This window comes from Puma concolor, chromosome B2, assembly GCF_028749965.1.
Source record: "Puma concolor isolate L17-30 chromosome B2, mPumCon1.1.hap2, whole genome shotgun sequence".
NCBI lineage: Eukaryota > Metazoa > Chordata > Mammalia > Carnivora > Felidae > Puma > Puma concolor.
In genome coordinates, this window is record NC_141671.1 from 100,659,369 (window position 1) to 100,677,838 (window position 18,470).

Below are 18,470 nucleotides of genomic sequence, written 5' to 3' on the forward strand. Positions count from 1 at the left end.
ACATGAAGGCATGTAGCACAGACCACACTAGGACAGGTGTGCACCTGAGAAATAGTAGGTGGTCCTTGACCCATCAGCCCATTGGCCCATTGCTAGGTAGCCTCCTATCCTATGGAGCTGGCTGGGGGCACTTCCCTGTGACTCTTAGCTTCAAGCCTGGATTAGTGCTGTTCCAGTCTCCTCTAAGGAGGGGTGGTGTGGCAGTGAGGCTCAGCAGGTGGTCTCCTCAGTCCCCTCCTTCACAGTTCAAAGTATCTTAAGAGGGGCTGGAGTACACTTGGGGATTCTTGTGGTCCTGTGGAAACAGAATCCACATGCTAGGTTTTCAACAGTGTCCCTGCTTTGGGAGATGGATCCCTGGCCTGATCCTGCTCTTCCCTTGTCATTTGTCTCACTGCAAATACCTCCCCTTGTGTTCCCAGCTTCCTGCTGCAGTCACCCTTAGGTAAGTGAGGCCCTGAAAGATCATCTTCCTGGCTTCAAGAACACATTTAAGTAAATTGGGACACAGAATTCTTCTTCCTTCATTTGTAACAAACCCACTGTAAAATCAGGTACCCGTTTGTAATTACAGTCTTATGCTACATAGGGCACTCGTGTGTGCTTTTCTGAAATAAGCATGCTACTGTCATTTGAAAGCTCATACCATTTTGTGTAATCTACTGAATTTATTGCAAATAGTTCCTTCTTTAGCTTACTTTTTATCCATTGTAATTTGTAGATTTGTTCAGCTGGGTCAGAGTCAACATAAACAAGACAAGAGCAGCCAGCAACTCTGTTCCAGGTGCCCAGATGGAGTTATAAAACTGTAAGTACTAGATTAGACCTTTAAAGAATCTTTGTATTCATGCCATTCATAGTACTTTTTTAAAAGACTTTTTAAGAAACTATTCAGTCTTACCACTATAAGCACTAAAGCATCTCCTCCTGGCGTGTTACCCAGGGAAAACTGGGTAGCTGTGGGCATGGGGAAGAGACTGACAGCTTTGACTTGAAATGTACCCTTTGGAGGTGGGATTGGAGTTGGTGGAAGCTTCCCTCCATAAACTCTGCTCTCCAGTGGGTAGAGGTGGGATGACAAAATAGCGCTGCCCCTGAAGACAGGCTCCTCAGGAGCAGTGATGGGTTTGTCATTTCTGCTCAATATCCCCACTGGTTCTAATAACTTTGCTGTAAGTTAAACAGGTGTTTAGTAAATTCTTAAACAGAATCAGGTTCACATCCTGGATCACAGCTCTGTTACTTCTTCTTGTTTTTGTTTTTGTTTTTGTTTTTGTTTTTTTTCACCTTGATTAAGTTTGTGTGGCTCAGTTTCCTCATCTGCAAAATGGGATAGTAATACTCTGTAGGAGAGTGGTAGGCTTAAACACAATAATGCATTCAACGTACCGAGAACAATATCTGGTAAAAAGTTCTCAGTAAGTTGTGACCATCTTCATGTTCATCATTATCGTCTGCTTGTTGGGACCAAACAAAGCAAAGGTTATGACCGGGAGAGGCTCCTAAAGCCATCTGCTCAGTTGAGTTTCTTCTAGAAAATGAGTCACTGTGGATATTAAATGACGTAGTATACGTGAGGTGTCTAGATTAGTGTCTGACATATAGTTGACATTTGGCAAATGTTCTGTTCCCTTTTCCTAGAGCAACTTTATCAGTTTGTTTAATAAATTATTTGATACATACTGATTGCCTAACTTCTCTGTGTACTACATCTGCACGTTCTTGATTGATAGTTAAGAGGCTGTTATAATAATTTCGGGCAAAGACTGGTGGCTGGGAAGACTTAGGAAATGGAATAGATTTGGGGAATGTTTAGGAGGTGAAATGAGACATGGATACTAACTTGTCATGGAGGGAGAGAAAGATGGCCTTATCCAGAATGGCCCTTAGATTTTTTGGTTTGTATAACAGGTTTGCTTGCTTGCTTGCTTGATACATTTATTCATTTAGCAGCTAGGTATTGACTACACCTATGTTAGAATCATTCAAAGCTTTCATTTACTAGCTAAGGAGTGCTACAGGAGAATCCAGTTTGCATTTAAAGTAGCATCAGAGTGGCCATGTTTAGGAGGCAGTTGGGTCAACTGATCTGGAACTTCTGGGGATGTAAATGGTGATGGTCATTTCCTTCTGGGGATGTACATGCATATGGGTGATAATTAAAGCCAGTGGCTATGGATGAGGCCACCTAGGAAAAGAGAATAGAGTCTCTTATGGTTTGTCTCCCTCCCTCTCTGTAACTTTTTTCTCCCCTTCCTTTCCCCATGGTCTTCTGTTAAGTTTCTCAGGATCTACATATGAGTGAAAACATACGGTATCTGTCTTTCTCTGCCTGATTTATTTCACTTAACATAATACCCTCCAGTACCAGCCACGTTGCTGCAAACGGCCAGATTTCATTCTTTCTCATTGCTAAGTAGTATTCCATTGTGTATATAAACCACATCTTCTTTATCCACCATAAGAAACTCTTAAATACTGAGAAAAAACTGACGGTTGATGGGGGGTGGGGGAGAGGGTAAAGTGGGTGATGGGCATTGAGGAAGGCACCTGTTGGGATGAGCACTGGGTGTTGTACGGAAACCAACTTGACAATAAATTATATTTAATATAAAAAAAGTAATGTATGGGGGCGCCTGGGTGGCTCAGTCAGTTGAGCAGCCGACTTCGGCTCAGGTCATGATCTCACGGTCCATGAGTTCAAGCCCCGTGTGCTGTTCGGGCTCTGTGCTGACAGCTCAGAGCCTGGAGCCTGTTTCAGATTCTGTGTCTCCCTCTCTCTGACCCTCCCCTGTTCATGCTCTGTCTCTCCCTGTCTCAAAAATAAATAAAACGTTAAAAAAAAAATTAAAAAAAAAGTAATGTATGCAAAAATAAAATAAATAAGCTGACAAAAAGGAAGAGAGAATAGAGTGAGAAAAGGTCTTCTATCGAGTCTTGAGGGGATCTAACAGCTGAGACAGAGAGAAAACTCCAGAGGAGGCAGAGATAGCTAATCAGAGAAGGGGAGGGAATGACACAGTGTTTATCACATCCTTATCAAGGGTTACTTATCCCTTCCTTCTCTCCCCTGTCACTATTTTTTTTCTTTTTTTTCCCCTCTTTTAAAAAAGAAAAAAAAAAACATATAAACCCTTATTAATTTAGAGACTGTTTTTCTTTCTTAAGTCTAATTAGCTTAAGGAAGTTTGGGCTCCCAAATGAATTGATGTAGATGTGGCCCAAAAAGGAAAGTGTTTAAATGTGTTAGTAAAAGAATAGACTCTGTTAATGAAATTTATTATACAAATTGATTATTCCATTAATGATATGGCACAACTTGGGAGAAAAAGATGAAATGAATATAGCTTTCAAAATAAAAGTATTTTGTGTTTTTTCTTCAATATTGTATCTCAGTTGGTCTTGCAGTTATTACTTTTAAATGCTTTTCTGAAAATATTTAGTATTTGTTTTTCTGAGTCATAGCCCATATGAAAACCTTGTAGATCTAGAGTTTTGTTTTGTTTTTTGACCTTTTCCACTTAATTAGTAAAGAATCTAACATGAGTGTCTTTTTGCACAGTACCTTCAACAGGATAATAGAGAGCCCGATAGGTTCCGCCTTGTGTTGTCATGGCAACTGCCCAAGAGGGTTGTTGTTTGGGAGTGTACGTGTCTTTGTGTGTGTCCATGGGTGCCTGCTGTAAATTGAAATTCTCTAACTAGGTTCTTAAAATGTCAACTATTCATTTTTAGAGTTCTAAAGCTATGCCAAAACCAAGAGCAATTAGATTTATATGAGATTATTGAAATTCTCACCTTGTTTTAGGTTCTAGTATATTTTAAAACAGTAATAATTTTAAGTTTATATACATCTTCAGATAATTTGCAGTCTTACCACTTTTTCTTGAAATGTTGAGGCAAACCAGTATTCCCTTGCGAAATGTGAGGTAAATACAACACCAAATAGAAGAATTACTGACAGTAAACAACTGACAGTATAGCAGGAGGCCCTGAAACAGAGGTGCAGAAATTTGGGTGGAGGAGCTGGACACTTTTACCCAAGGTTCTGGGCACATTTCTTAGAAGTAGATATTAAATCCAAACTGGTCAGTGTTCTACACTGTTAGCCCAATACTCAAAGCTGTATTTCGTTTGAGTGTGACCCCTCCCTTCAACTCCTACCACTCCTTGAGTGTATGGGTGGTGACTAGGGGGAAGTGACATGAGCCAACATTTACTGACACTCAGCATGTGATGGGCATTGTTCTATGCACCTTTACCTGAATTAACTCAGTTCTCACAGTAATCCTATGAAGTAGATCTTTCTATCATCTTCATTTTACAGATAGGGAAACTGAAGCACGGGGAAGTTATGTAACTTGCTCAAGGTCTAACAGCTAGCAAGGGGAAGAACCAGGCAGGATTCGAACCCAGACAGGCTGACTCCCCATCTCTAAGCTATAAATGCCTACTGTTACCAGCTGCTTTTATAACCACTGTGGTAGGAATACTGAGTAATTAGTGTGGACAGCCCTCACTTTGATCTTCTTACATCATCTGGGTTTATAGACATCTCTGTATGCAGACATAATGTCTCTGCTCTGTTAATCTTGAATTTTGTTTTAATATTTAAATATAATATTTAAAATAATATACCTTTATTCTTTCCCAGTACCCAGCATATTGTCCCTAATGCAGACATGCTTCTTGGACAAGCATACTTTGCTTGACTTACATTATGGCATGGAGGTCATTTAGCCACCATAGGAACAGCCACTGCTGCTGTTCACGATGACCGCTACCCTACTAGGTTCTAACTTTCTAGAGGGAAGCCCATCTTCGCGTCCCCTGTTGCGCCCAGAATACTTTGTTAAATTGTGTGCTCAGTAAATATTTGTTGAAATGTACTGAGTCTCGTTCCCATTCCCTCCCATTTCTGCCAGAATCTGTATGAGGCCCCCTGAGCATCCCTGCCCATAAACCACCTCACCACCATCTCCCTGGTTTTCAGCCACACTCCCAGTGGCTCCTTTCTCCCCACATCCTTGAACATTCTTTAGTTTTTCCACTATTCTCTTTCCTGCTCATAAGCCCTTTGCCCTCTTGTACTTCTTTGTTCCCTTCTGATAGAAGAAAAAAGTTAAGCACATGAGATTTTCAGCTTTTTTCCCCCTCTATCCTGTTTCCCCTTGCACCCGGGACCAAATGCAGAGTGAAAAGACCCGAGTGGAAGGACTGGCTGTGCCAGGGCAGGGGGGAGGTGTTGTGTGGCCCTGCGGTGATTCACTGTATTCATGCAAGACCAACCTGTTCTCGTTTTACACTCCTACCAGTTCTCTGGGAGTTTTTAACCAAGCAACAAATGCCAATCAGTGTAGGTTAAAAGGAACATGAACACACATATTATTAGTGCCTGCTATTCTGTGGCCTACCTATTCCAGGAAGATGTCTCACTCGTTTAGAAATTACCTCTAAGAGGGGCGCCTGGGTGGCGCAGTCGGTTAAGCGTCCGACTTCAGCCAGGTCACGATCTCGCGGTCCGTGAGTTCGAGCCCCGCGTCAGGCTCTGGGCTGATGGCTCGGAGCCTGGAGCCTGTTTCTGATTCTGTGTCTCCCTCTCTCTCTGCCCCTCCCCCGTTCATGCTCTGTCTCTCTCTGTCCCAAAAATAAATAAACGTTGAAAAAAAAAATTTAAAAAAAAAAAAAAAAAAAAAAAGAAATTACCTCTAAGAAATTGTTCAGAATATAAGACATAGAGTTTAGATAAATGCTGCCTAACTTACGTTTCTTCCAACACAGGATAGGCTGAAATGTAATATAAGGTAAATAAGTGTGCTTACTCTTTCAGAACCATCAGGTTGAATTTATTCCCTAAGTCATATAACTCACGTCATAATAAGAAGCATTTACTGACCTGATGGTGAATGCCCACAGGTAAGGGTTTCTATTAGGGCAGGGCTTCACAAATCACAGGGTACTTTCATCTCATCACATTTTCCCACTGATGAGATGAACATGACACAGTGGCCATGATTAATTCAGCTTTGTTTTCTTTTCGTGACTCGTTTTCAATGCTGTGTTCCCTATGTACGAGTCACTCTCTGGGGTCCCCCCGCACTGATTTCATCTAGTCCTCTGCAGACAGTGCTCTGGTCTCTGTGCTGCAGGCTAGTAAGTATTTCTACCTTCACGGGTAACTCTTGTTATCTTTCCTAAACACCCGTAGTACAGTCTCTAAAAGTTTAAGGATTTAGCGCAGTTAGGAGGCAGTGATCAATGGTTAATCAGCTAATTCCCTCCACAGGCGAGAGATGAGAAATGACAACACTCCTCAGCCCAAGGAAACTAGTCTGTGACCTCTTCCTCACCCCAGAAATTACCGCGACAGTCTTTTTTCCTCTTTCGTTCTCTTCTTTTTCTTTACCCTCTTTGGCTTTTCCTTTTTACCTTTTCTATTTCTAGATGACCCCTTTCTGTTCACTCCTTCCCCTTCTGTTTCTTTTTACTTTACCTTCTTCTCTCCCTCACCATCCTCTCTCCATCCCTCCTGAGTATTTTTAATTGTTTTTTCTTTGTAATACAGTAATCTCTCCAAAACAGAAGTTTCCCTCATGTATTTCCCTCCTATCAAACTGTAATTCTTGACTCATTAGTGAGCCATGAAGTTAATTGAGTGGGCCCTCACACAGTGAAATAAAATAAAACCAAGCTGAATCCAAAAGAGAGTTCCAGTGCATGGTGAAAAGTATAGTTGTCTTGCTTAGTGGCATTTTATTTCTCTGCATAAATAAGCTATATAGATTGGTTTGCTGTGCAAAGTGCATTTCTTATTGTAGGTAACAGTCACAGGTTGGATTTATATGAATGCACCTTTTCTAGAACCACATGACTTAAAAAATTTGGCTCAGTTCCTGGCATGTAGGTATTTAATAAATGTTTGTTGATTGAATGAAAGTGTGTTTGAGTGATTTCTCTTGGGAATAATTAGAAACAGAAAAGAGAGGTCAGCAAGACAGAAGAGTCAGGAAAAGATGAGAGAGTATTCTGTGGTATATCCATCATAGGTAAAATAAATGCAGGCCTTGAAACATATACTCTCGTTACTTAAAATGAATCGAGAGCTGGGATGGGCATGTAAGGGAAGGAAGTGGCAAGAAGCCAAAGCTGAAAGAACAGAAGAGCCATTAGATATTTAGATAAAATGAATGCCTCTTTATTGGAATATTACCTACAATAGCGTCTGCATACTATGTTAAGATGAACTTAATGGAGCAAGGTGAATTTGTTGAAACTTTCAGAGAGGGCTATCCTGGAAGGTTTCTAGCATATAAAGAATAATAAATGTAAATTTAATTGTAAGTACTTGAGTTATTAAGGTATCAAAATGCCTTTATTACATATTTTTTAAATGTTTATTTTTGAGAGACAGCAAGTGGGGGAGGGGCAAAGAGAGAAGGAGACAAAGACTCTGAAGCAGGCAGTGCAAGGTTAGTGCAGAGCCCTGCGTGGGGCTCAAATTCACAAAGTGAGATCATGATGTGAGGTGAAGTCAAAAGTTGGACGCTTGGACACTTAACCGACTGAGCCACCCAGGCACCCTTATGTATTTTTTAATTGTGCATATTACCTGTTTTATTTTGGTAACTCCCACTTATGGGGGCTTTCACAGGTTCACATGAAGTCTTAAGTACCCCCTTAACATGGGTTTTGTTGTCAGTTTCAGGAACATAGCTCTTGTGTAAGGTAAGGTATACGGACCTTATTCATAGGGTATTAAAGGCAGTAAATGACAGATATTTAATGCGTGCTCACCATGTGCCGGTTTGATGTTTGTGGTACACAGTTGAATGGGTTATAGTCCCTGCCTCTGAGGGTTTGCATTGACCTGTGGGTTGGTGATTCTAGGTGTTAGGGAGGTGCTATGAAGATGACAGCAGAGGAGACTTTTGGGGTTTGAGGAGAACCCAAATCAGACAGAGATTCTTGGGCAGGCTTTATTCTCAGGCTAAATTCTAAGGGAAAGATGGAGTTATTTGGCTGAAGAAGACAAAGAAGGCTTTGGGCAGAGGCTCAAGACCATGCACCACTTTTGGAGATCCAGACGTAATCCTATGTCTAATGCAAGGGGATTGTCACTGAGAGACATAACACAGGTAGAGACAAAATTGGGTGGAGGTGCTAAGTGAGAGACAGTGACCCTGGTCCTATAAGCTTGTTTTAACCAGGGGAGTGATAGGCTTATATTTGCATTTTAGAAAGGTCACTCTGGAAGTAAGCCTGGAGAATGGATTGGAGGCAGGGAGGTAAACAGCGTATCTCTCAGAAACATCAGGGCAAGAAAATGCTTGGAGTGTGCTATTGACAGCTGAAATAAAGAAGAGGGATTATTTTGCAAAGGTGGAATCTATAGCACTTCGTAAAACTTGGTGTAGTGGATTGGGTGTGAGGAACATGTGAGAGGCTGGCACTTTCTGGTGTGGTTGACTAGATTTGGGTTGCCAGGATGTAGATACATGACATCCTTAAGTTTGGGGGCTAAGGTTGCATTCATGACAGTAATAGCACATACAAGATGATTTGTCTGGGATTCATGAGGTTTTAGATTACAGAGATTAGATAAATTTAAGTTTGGGGGTTTTATTGCTCTTGAGTTAAAAAGCAAGTTAAATTTCTTTCTCTAAAGGGATCCGAGTGAAATAGTTTATTATACATGCTTTTAAAATTTTCTGGAGACCCATGTTCGGTTTAGAGGGGGAAAATACTTCAATTCCTGACAGAGATGAAGAATTTATTATGGCTTTAAATGTATTTTTAGTCTGTAAAACACAGTCTAATTTTTTACATGAGCAAGCAGGTTAATCCTGGGGGAACAGTTTTGGATATCTGATATGGCCATGTGAAGGGTATTACTCATTGGTTTTCTTAGCTCTGTATGCAGGAATCACATTTTGTAACTGCTTAACCTTTTGTTATTTTGTTATTTTACCAAATTATCAACAATTTTGTGTATGTAGGGTGAGTGGGATGGTTTTGGGCAGATAGAGTGATTACTGAGCCTTGTGCTATGTCACCACGGCTTCCTAACAGCTATTACTTTTGCACAACGAAAATGTGTGCCCAGGTATGATGTGTTCATTGCCCTTGTCTTCTTTGATCATATATGAGAAGTCTTTTCAGTTAAGATACATTTTTGGTTGGAAGACAAAAAGTACTCTCAATTTTATATTTAACTGAAGCTGTACTGTCCTCTGTGTTACGCAGAACCCCTTGGTGCTTTTACACATGATTTAAAAAATGAAGTACAAATCCCTTTAAGTCCTGATTGTGTTTAATATTCACCAACAGGCATCAATAGTCTTTTAATGATATATAGGTAACTGTCCTTATTTATCATTTTATGTTATCACTCATTTTCCTTATGGTCTTATGAAGAAATTTGAGGAGTACTACCGTAGAAATCAGTTGCATTATGTTTTCATAATTAGAAGTCTGCTCATATTTTATAAACATCCTTCTGCCATTCCCTCCCAATTTAATGGGAATAGAAAGCCCTCAGTAAATAGAACCCAACGTGTGGTATTTTTAATCTAAAACCAATCTAGGGGGTGCCTGGCTGGCTCAGTTGGTAGATCATGCAATTCTTGGTCTTGGGGTTGTGAGTTTGAGCCCTATGTTGGGTGTAGAGATTGCTAAAATGAAATCTTAAAAAATAAATTTAAAAATAAAATAAATAAATAAAAAGACTATGAGTTACTTGAGGGCAGGGCTTATCTGTTTTTGTATACCCAGGTTATTGGGGATACCTGATACATAGCAAGCATTAAATACATTATGAATGCATAATATTCAATATTTAATCATTTTACCTTTTTTAGTAATATCATGCAATAGTTAGGTGTGAGGGAGAAATACCGAGGTTAACCAATTGGAGAAAACGGCAAGACAAATGACAAATATTCTTAAGTTTTTATTTGACTGTATGCTTGACCCTTAAACAACATGGCAGTTGGGGTGCCAACACCTCCTACCCTGCATAGTCAAAAAGCTGTGTTTAATTGTGGACTCTCCCAAAACTTAATTACTAATAGTCTACTGCTAACTGGAAGCCTTTGTAATAACATAAAGTCAAGCAACATATGTTTTATATGTTTTATATGTTATCTACTGAATTCTTACAATAAGGTAAGCTGGAGAGAAGAAATTATTAAGAAAATCATAAGGAAAAGAAAATACATTTACAGTATTATGTTTATAAAAAAAATAAAAACAAAAAACCCTGTCTGTAAGTGGACGTACACAATTCAAACCGATGTTGTTCAAGGGTCATCTGTAGTTTATTTTCAGGTTTAGATGTAGCAACTCAAACTTCCTGTCAGGTATCTCATCAATTTCTCAGTTGACAAATATTGCTATCCCTATTGGTTAACTTGTACCTTATGTTAGGACAAGCTAAAATAGGGCCATGATACTCCTTTTTCATTTTATTTCAATTCAGCTGTATTGAGATTTAATTGACATACAACATTGAGTAAGTTTAAGGTTTACAATATAATGATTTGATATATGTATCTATTATATAATGATTACCACAGTAAGGTTAGTTATCACACCTATCACCCCAGATAGTTAGGTGTGTGTGTGTGTGTGTGTGTGTGTGTGTGTGTGTGTGTGCGCGCGCATGTGTGGTGAGAATTTTAAAAAATTTATTCTTAGTAACTTTCAAATATACAATACAGTATATAACTGGAAGTTTGTAGCTTTTGATCACCTTCACCCACTTCCCTAGCCCCACCTTCTGCCTCTGGCAACCACCACTCTATTCTTGGTTTCAGTGAGTTCAGAGTTTTTAGATTCCACATGTAAGTGAGATCATGCAGTATTTGTCTTTTTCTGACTTATTTCACTTAGCATAATGCCCTCAAGGTTCATCCATGTTGTCACAAATGACAGAATTTCTTGTTTTTAATGGCCAAATAATATTCCATTACATACACACACTCTCACACACACACATTTCATAAATATATACATCTTACATTTTCTTGTTTCATCCATTGATACCCATTTAGGTTGTCTCCATGTCTTGGCTATTGCAAATAATGCTACAGTGAACATAGGGGTGCAGATAACTCTCCAAGATAGTGATTTCCTTTCCTTTAGCTATATACCCAGAAGTGAAATTGCTGGATCATATGATATTGCTATTTTTAATTTTTTGAGGAACCTCCATACTGTTCTCCATAGTGCCTGTATCAATTTGCATTCCCATCAACAGTGTAAAAGGGTTCTCTTTTCTCCACATCTTAACAAACCCTTTTTATTTCTTTTTTTTTTTATAAAAGCTATTCTAATAGATATGAGGTGATATATCATTGTGGTTTTGATTTGCATTTCCCTGATGATCAGTGATATTGAGCACCCTTTCGTGTTCCTGTTGGCCACTTTGTATGTCTTCTTTGGAAAAATGTCTATTCAAGTCCCTTGCCCATTTTTAATTGGATTGTTTGGGGGTTTTTGTTTTGCTTTTGCTTTTGTGTTGTATGAGTTCTTATATATATATATTTTGGATTTTAATCCTTTGCCAGATGTGTGGTTTGCAAATATTTTCTTCCATTCTATAAGTTGCCTTTGCATTTTGTTGATCATTTCTTTTGCTGTACAGAAACTTTTTAGTTTGATGTAGTCCCACTTGTTTATTTTTGCTTTTGTTGCTTAGGCTTTTGGTGTCATATCCATAAAATCATTGCCAAGACCAGTGTCAAGGAAATTTTTTTCCTATGTTTTTTTTCTAGGAGTTTTATGGTTTCAGATCTTACATTTAAGTCTTTACTCCATTTTGAGTTGCTTTTTGTGTCCAGTGTAAAATAGGGGTCCAATTTCATTCTTTCACATGTAAATATCCACTTTTCCCAGCACCATTTATTGAAGAGACTGTCTTTCTTCACAAGTATTCTTGGCTCTATTGTCAAATATTAGTTGACTGTGTATGCATGAGTTTATTTCTGGGCTCTCAGTACGATTCTGTTGGTCTATATCTTCTTATGCCAACATCATACTGTTTTGATTACTGTGGCTTTGTACACAAGTTTGAAATCAAGAAGTGTGATGCCTTCAGTTTTGTCCTTCTTTCTCAGGATTGCTTTGGCTATTTGGGTCTCTTGTGGTTCCATGTGAATTTTAGGATTATTTATTCTATTTCTGTAAAAAATGCTATTGGAATCTTGATAGGGATTATCTTAAATCTATAGATTACTTTGGGTAGTCTGGACTTTTTTATAGCTCTAATTCTTGTAGTCCATGAACATGGGATATTTTTCCATTTGTTTATCAGTTTCTTTTTTCAACGTTTTACACTTTTCATTGTATACAATTCTTGGTTACGTTTATTCTTCTTGGTTACATGTAACGTTCTTGGTTACATTTATTCCTATGTATTTTATTGGTTTTGATGCTATTATAAATAGGATTGTTTTCTTCATTTCTTTTTCAGATAATTTGTTTTTAGTGTATAGGAATGCAACTGATTTTTGTATGTTGATGTTATATCCTGCAAATTTACTGAATGGATTTATTAGTTCAACAGTTTTTTGGTGGAGTCTTGTAGGATTTTCTATATATAAGATAATGTCATCCGTAAAAAGAGATAATTCTACTTCTTCCTTTCCTATTTGAATGCCTTTCCTCTCTTTTTGTTGCCTGGTTGCTCTGTCCAGGACTTCCAGTACTGTGTCAAATAGAAGTGGTGAAAATGGGCATCTTTGTCTTGTTTCTGATGTTAGAAGGAAAGCTTTCAACCTTTCACCATTGAGTTTGATGTTAGTTACGTACTTATCATAAATGACCATTATTATGTTCTTCTATACACAGTTTATTGAGAATTTATCATAAATGGATGCTGAATTTCATCAAATGCTTTTTTTGCATCTACTATTCTATTAATGTAGTGCATCATGTTGATTGATTAGCATATGTTGAACCATGCATGCATCTCTGGGATGAATCCCACTTGATCATAGTGTATAATCCTTTTAATGTCCCAGTGAATCTGTTTGCTAGTATTTTGAGAATTTTCACACCTATATTCATTGGGGATACTGGCCTGTAGTTTCCTTTTCTTGTAGTGTCCTTATCTGTCTTTGATATCTGGGTAATGCTGGCCCCATAGAATAAGTTTGGGAGTGTTCCCTGATCTTCTTTTTTTTTTTTTTTTTTTTTTTTTTTGGAACAGTTTGTGAAGGATTGGCTTTAATTCTTCAGTAGAATTCATCAGTAAAACCATCTGGTTCTGGGTTTTTCTTTGGGGGCAGGTTTTTTGTTACTGATTCAATCTCCTTACTCATTAGTAGTTTAAGATTTTCTGTTTCTTCATGATTCAGTCTTGGTTGGTTGTATGTCTCTAGGAAATTATCCAATTCTTCTAGGTTGTTCAGTTTGTTGGCATATAGTTATTCATAATGGTCTCTTAAAATTCTTTGTATTTCTGTGATAATAGTTGTAACATCTCCTCTTTCATTTATAATTTTATTGATTTGAGTCCTCTCCCTTTTTTTCTTGGTGAGTCTAGCTAAAGGTTTGTCTATTTTGTTTATCTTTTCAAAGAATCAGCCCTTGATTTTGTCTGTCTTTTCTATTATTTTCCTATTCTCTGTCTCATTTCTGCTTCAATGTTTATTATTTCCTTTCTTCTGCTAGTTTTGTGCTTATTTTGTTCTTCTTTTTATAACTCCTTGAGGTGTTAGGTTAGTTGTTTATATGAGCTCTTTCTTTTTTTCTTCATGAATGTATTTATCTCTGTGAACTTCCCTCTTAGAACTGGTTTTGCTGCATCCCGTAAGTTTTGGTATGTTGTGTTTCCATTCTTATTTGCCTCAACGTAGTATTTTTATTTCCATTCTGATTTCTTCTTTGATCCATTGGTTGCTCAGCAGTGTGTTAATTTACATGTCTTTGTGAATTTTCCACTTTTCCTCCTGTTATTGATGTTTCTAGTTTTATTCCATTGTGGTAGAAACAAAAAAGAAAAAGAAAAAGATACTTGATAAAATTTCAGGCTTCTTGACTTTGTGGAGACTAATTTTACAGCCTAATTCGTGGTCTATCCTAAAAATGTTTTATTATATGATTGAGAAGAATGGCTTACTCTGTTGCCGTTGGATGGAATGTTCTACATGTGTCTGTTAGGTTCATTTGGTCTATAGTGTTTTTCAAATCTGCTATTTCTTTATTGATTCTCTGTGTAGATAATCTGTGTGTTGACACTGGGGTAGTAACTGCGTTGCTGTTTATTTCTCTTTTTAGTTCTATGAGTATTTACTTTATATATCTAGGTGCTTTGATGTTGGGTGCATAAATATTTATAATTCTTATATCTTTGCAGTGGATTGACCCTCTTTTCAGTATATAATTACTTTCTTTATCTCTTTTGATAATTTTTAACTTAAAGTCTATTTTGTCTGATATAAGTATAACTACTCTGCTGCTTTTTCTGGTTACCAGTTACTTGAAATGTCTTTTTCCATCCCTTCACTGTCAGTCTGTGTGTGTCCGTAAAACAAATCCAGTTTCTTGTAGGCAGCATATCGTTGGGTCTTGTGTTTTATCCATTTAGCCACTCTATGTCTCTTGATTAGAAAATTTAATACAGTTATGTTTAAAGTAATTAATGATAGGTAAAGACTTAGTGTTGCTATTTTGTTCATTGCTTTCTGTTTTGTTGATTCTTTGTTCCTTATTTCCTCTCTTGCTATCTTCTTTTGTGATTTGATGGCTTTTTGTAGTAGTAGTGTGCTTTGACTTCTTTTGTGTGTCTACTGTAGTTTTTCCTTTGTGGTGAGCATGAGGCTTACATAAAATATATTTATAACATCCTATTTTAAACTAATAACAACTTCAATAGCATACAGAAACTGTACTTTTACCTATCTTCCTCTTACATTTTAGGTTACCAGTGTTACAGTTTACATCTTTTTATATTGTCTATCCAAAAATAAATTGTTATGTTTTTTAGATATGTTTTTTTTTAAACTTTAAACTAGAGTTGCAAATGAATTACACACTACCATTACAGTATTAAAGGATCTGACTTTGATTACATATTTACTATTACCATTGAATATTACACATTCATATGTTTTTGTAATGTTAATTAGCATCCTTTTATTTCCACTGCCCACTAAGCCCCCTGGCCAGACAGGGCCATCAGCTCGGCTATGCAGATGAGCACAGCCACCACTTAGGATCTCTGCAGGGGCGCAGCTGCAAAGAGAAATGTGGTCTGCCTAGACTGAGCCCTGGTTCCTATAAACCCTGCCTACCTTCTCAGTGGTCAAGCCCTGCAGATTTCCTGTGATCCCTGTGAGGCAAGATCCAAATGGGCCTCCTGGGAAGGGCCCTGCCATGCTGGGGGTGCTGGATGTCCACTTTGGGCTCTTTTCCCCCCAGTGTAGAAACCATATGCCCAGGGGACTCCTCTTTTTTTTTTTTTTAATATATGAAATTTATTGTCAGATTGGTTTCCATACAACTCAGTGTTCATCTCAAAAGATGCCCTCTTCAATACCCATCACCTACCCTCCCCCCCTCCCACCCCCCATCAACCCTCAGTTTGTTCTCAGTTTTTAAGAGTCTCTTATGCTTTGGCTCTCTCCCAGGGGACTCCTCTTGGTATGGCATTGTGCTGTCCTGGGAAGGGGCAGTGTGGTCGGAGTGTAGCCACTCCTCTGAACCTTTGTAAGGTCATCCTTCTCAATCTTTGTTTTTCCAGGGGGTGCTTTAGCCTCATCCCTGGGTCCTGAGATTTTCACAGAGCTGTCTTGTCTATGGGTATTTGCCAGTTGGCCTTGTGAAGGGGAGTGGTCAGGAATGATCTGTGGCACCATCATGATCCATACTTGCCTGATTTTCAGTTCCCTGCTGCTACCAAATTGCTGCAGCTCTTCAAAAGAATTCTTCAAAAGCATTCCTTCCCCATATGTAACTGGCTCTTAGAATCCCGTGATCAGCATGCGTAGAATAGAACCATGATTTCCTAATTTCCATTTGTCTGTTGTTTTCAAATACATGAAGCTCTAAAAGTTTTCCTTTGGTTTTATATTTAACTTATTCTTAGAGTCTTATGATTAAAAAAAAAATTACAGCAGTTTGATCTCAGTTGAAAAGAATGAAAATTTTTCCATTTTTAAAAATCCTCTCAAGGGGCACCTGGGTGGCGCAGTCGGTTAAGCGTCCGACTTCAGCCAGGTCACGATCTCGCGGTCCGTGGGTTCGAGCCCCGCGTCAGGCTCTGGGCTGATGGCTCAGAGCCTGGAGCCTGTTTCCGATTCTGTGTCTCCCTCTCTCTCTGCCCCTCCCCCGTTCATGCTCTGTCTCTCTCTGTCCCAAAAATAAATAAACGTTGAAAAAAAAATTTAAAAAAAAAATCCTCTCAAACCCACGTTCCATTAGCGTGTAAAAAAAACCCTAAGATAGTTTACATCCATTAGTAAAGGGTCATGGTTTCTACTCTGTATGTGTGATGTCACCAAAACACTAATTAAGCACCAAAGTACCTGAATAAAATGTATCCTGTCCTCTCCAGAAGTAAAAAGGGATCTTGACTTTCTTAACCATTTTGTTTTACTATGTATAATTGTGTTAGGAATTCATTACTTAATGTAAAAGTCAACCAGCACTGTACATCAAAGTAATACTTCTTTGAAAATAAAACTCTTTTAGGCTTTTTTCAAAAGAGAATTGCTAAATTAAGAGTTCCTTTATTATTCGGTTAGCAAATAGGAAAGTAAATTGACTACAGTTAATATGTTAGATACATTTATTTTTAACAATAGACTAGAGCTAGGAAAAACATTCTGATAATCTCAGAAGAGTCAATAAATGTTTAGCAGATAGCAAAAGAGCAAAATGTAATTTTCGGTATCTTTTTGGGAACTCTAAATAAAATTGCTAGCATACCTCAGCTATATTATGTGTTTGGTTCCAGACGACTGCAATAAAGCAAATATTGCAATGAAGTAATTCAAATGAATTTTTTGTTTCCCAGTGCATATTAAAGTTATGTTTATACTACAGTGTAGTGTGTAATAACATTATGTCAAAAAAACAATGTATAGACCTTCACTTAACAAATACTCTGTTGCTAAAAAATACTAACCTTTTAGCAAGTCATAATCTTTTTGCTGGTGGAGGGTCTTAACCTTGATGTTGAGGGCTGCTGACTGACTGTTCATAGTGCTGGTTGCTGAAGGCTGGGGTGGCTGGGGCAGTTTCTTAAAATAAGACAACAATGAAGTTTTGCCGCATCTATGGACTCTTCCTCTCATGAATGATTTCTCTGTTGCATGTGATGCTGTTTGATAGCATTTTACCCACAATAGAACTTCTTTCAGAATTGGAGTCAAACCTCTCAAACCCTGCCACTGCTTTGTCAGCTAAGTTTGTGTCATCTTCTAAGTCCTTTGTTGTCATTTCAGCAATCTTCACAGCATCTTCACTAGGAGTAGTAGATTCCATCTCTGGAAACCACTTTGTTTGCTCCTCCATAGAAGCAATTCCTCATCTGCTCAAGTTTTCTCATGAGATTGCCGCAATTCACTCCCATCTTCAGGCTCTACTTCTAATTCTAGTTAGTTCTCTTGCTGTTTTCACCACTTCTGCAGTTACTTCCCCCACTGAGCCCCTCAGAGTCATCCTTGAGGGTTGGACTCAACTTCTTCCAAACTTTTGTTAATGTTGATACTGTGTTGTATCTCCATTGCAGCTAGCCTTTTAGAAATTTGTCAAGTTATGGTCGAATCAAAGACAAATATTTATAATTATCTGGAACAATGATTAAAATACTCCTTCATTTTCTAACTACATATCTCCGTGAGGCCAGAGTTTCTTCATATACTTGAATCAAAACAACATGTCGTGACAGATTCAGCCAGAAGCATATTTGAGAATTCAGTTGTCTAATATTAAGACATTGAAGAGATTATGAACATGTCAAACATTACTTCTTTTGTCACTAATTTTCTTTTGTTTTGGGAAATGTAGTTATTTTTCATTAAAATACGTTATGCTAACATTTATTGGGTTTACTGTGGTTACTTTTAAATGAATAAATATTTTTTAATTTCTTAGTTTTAATTTCTCGTATGGTAAATATCAGTAGATGCAGCCCATATAAAGCAAAGCTTCTTGGGGTCCTCGGTAATGGTTTTAAGAGCGTAAAGGGGTCCTGCGATTAAAAAGATCGAGACCTTAATGGCATAGAATATTTGAGCATTTGTGTTAGTAGGCAGCATGGAGGCAACCAAAGCATTACTACATTATGGCCTTGCTCAGTCCTCGCCAGCAGAGTGATGTCCCTGACTAGTTGAAGAAATGTTTATTTTCTGTGGTTTTTTTTTTTTTTTTTTTTTTTTTTTTATCGTTTAAGAAATCAAGAAAGCGAATATTTTCATTTTCAAGGTTTCTATCAAAAATGATTTGAACTTCGGGGCACCTCG

General features: G+C 38.0%; 1 protein-coding gene across 2 annotated transcripts in view; it reads left to right on the forward strand.

Annotated features, from left to right (window-relative positions):
- The window catches only part of FIG4 (FIG4 phosphoinositide 5-phosphatase), a 135,036-nt gene that overhangs the window by 89,149 nt on the left and 27,417 nt on the right, over window positions 1–18,470 (forward strand). The window contains exons 22-23 of one of the 2 annotated variants that reach the window (XM_086707562.1): window positions 722–808; window positions 5,831–5,916. In XM_086707562.1, coding sequence (XP_086563688.1) covers window positions 722–808; window positions 5,831–5,900 — 157 coding nt within the window. In that variant the 3' untranslated portion in view covers window positions 5,901–5,916. The remainder of the gene's footprint in view (window positions 1–721; window positions 809–5,830; window positions 5,917–18,470) is intronic. The other variant, XM_025925317.2, reaches the window with a different exon arrangement.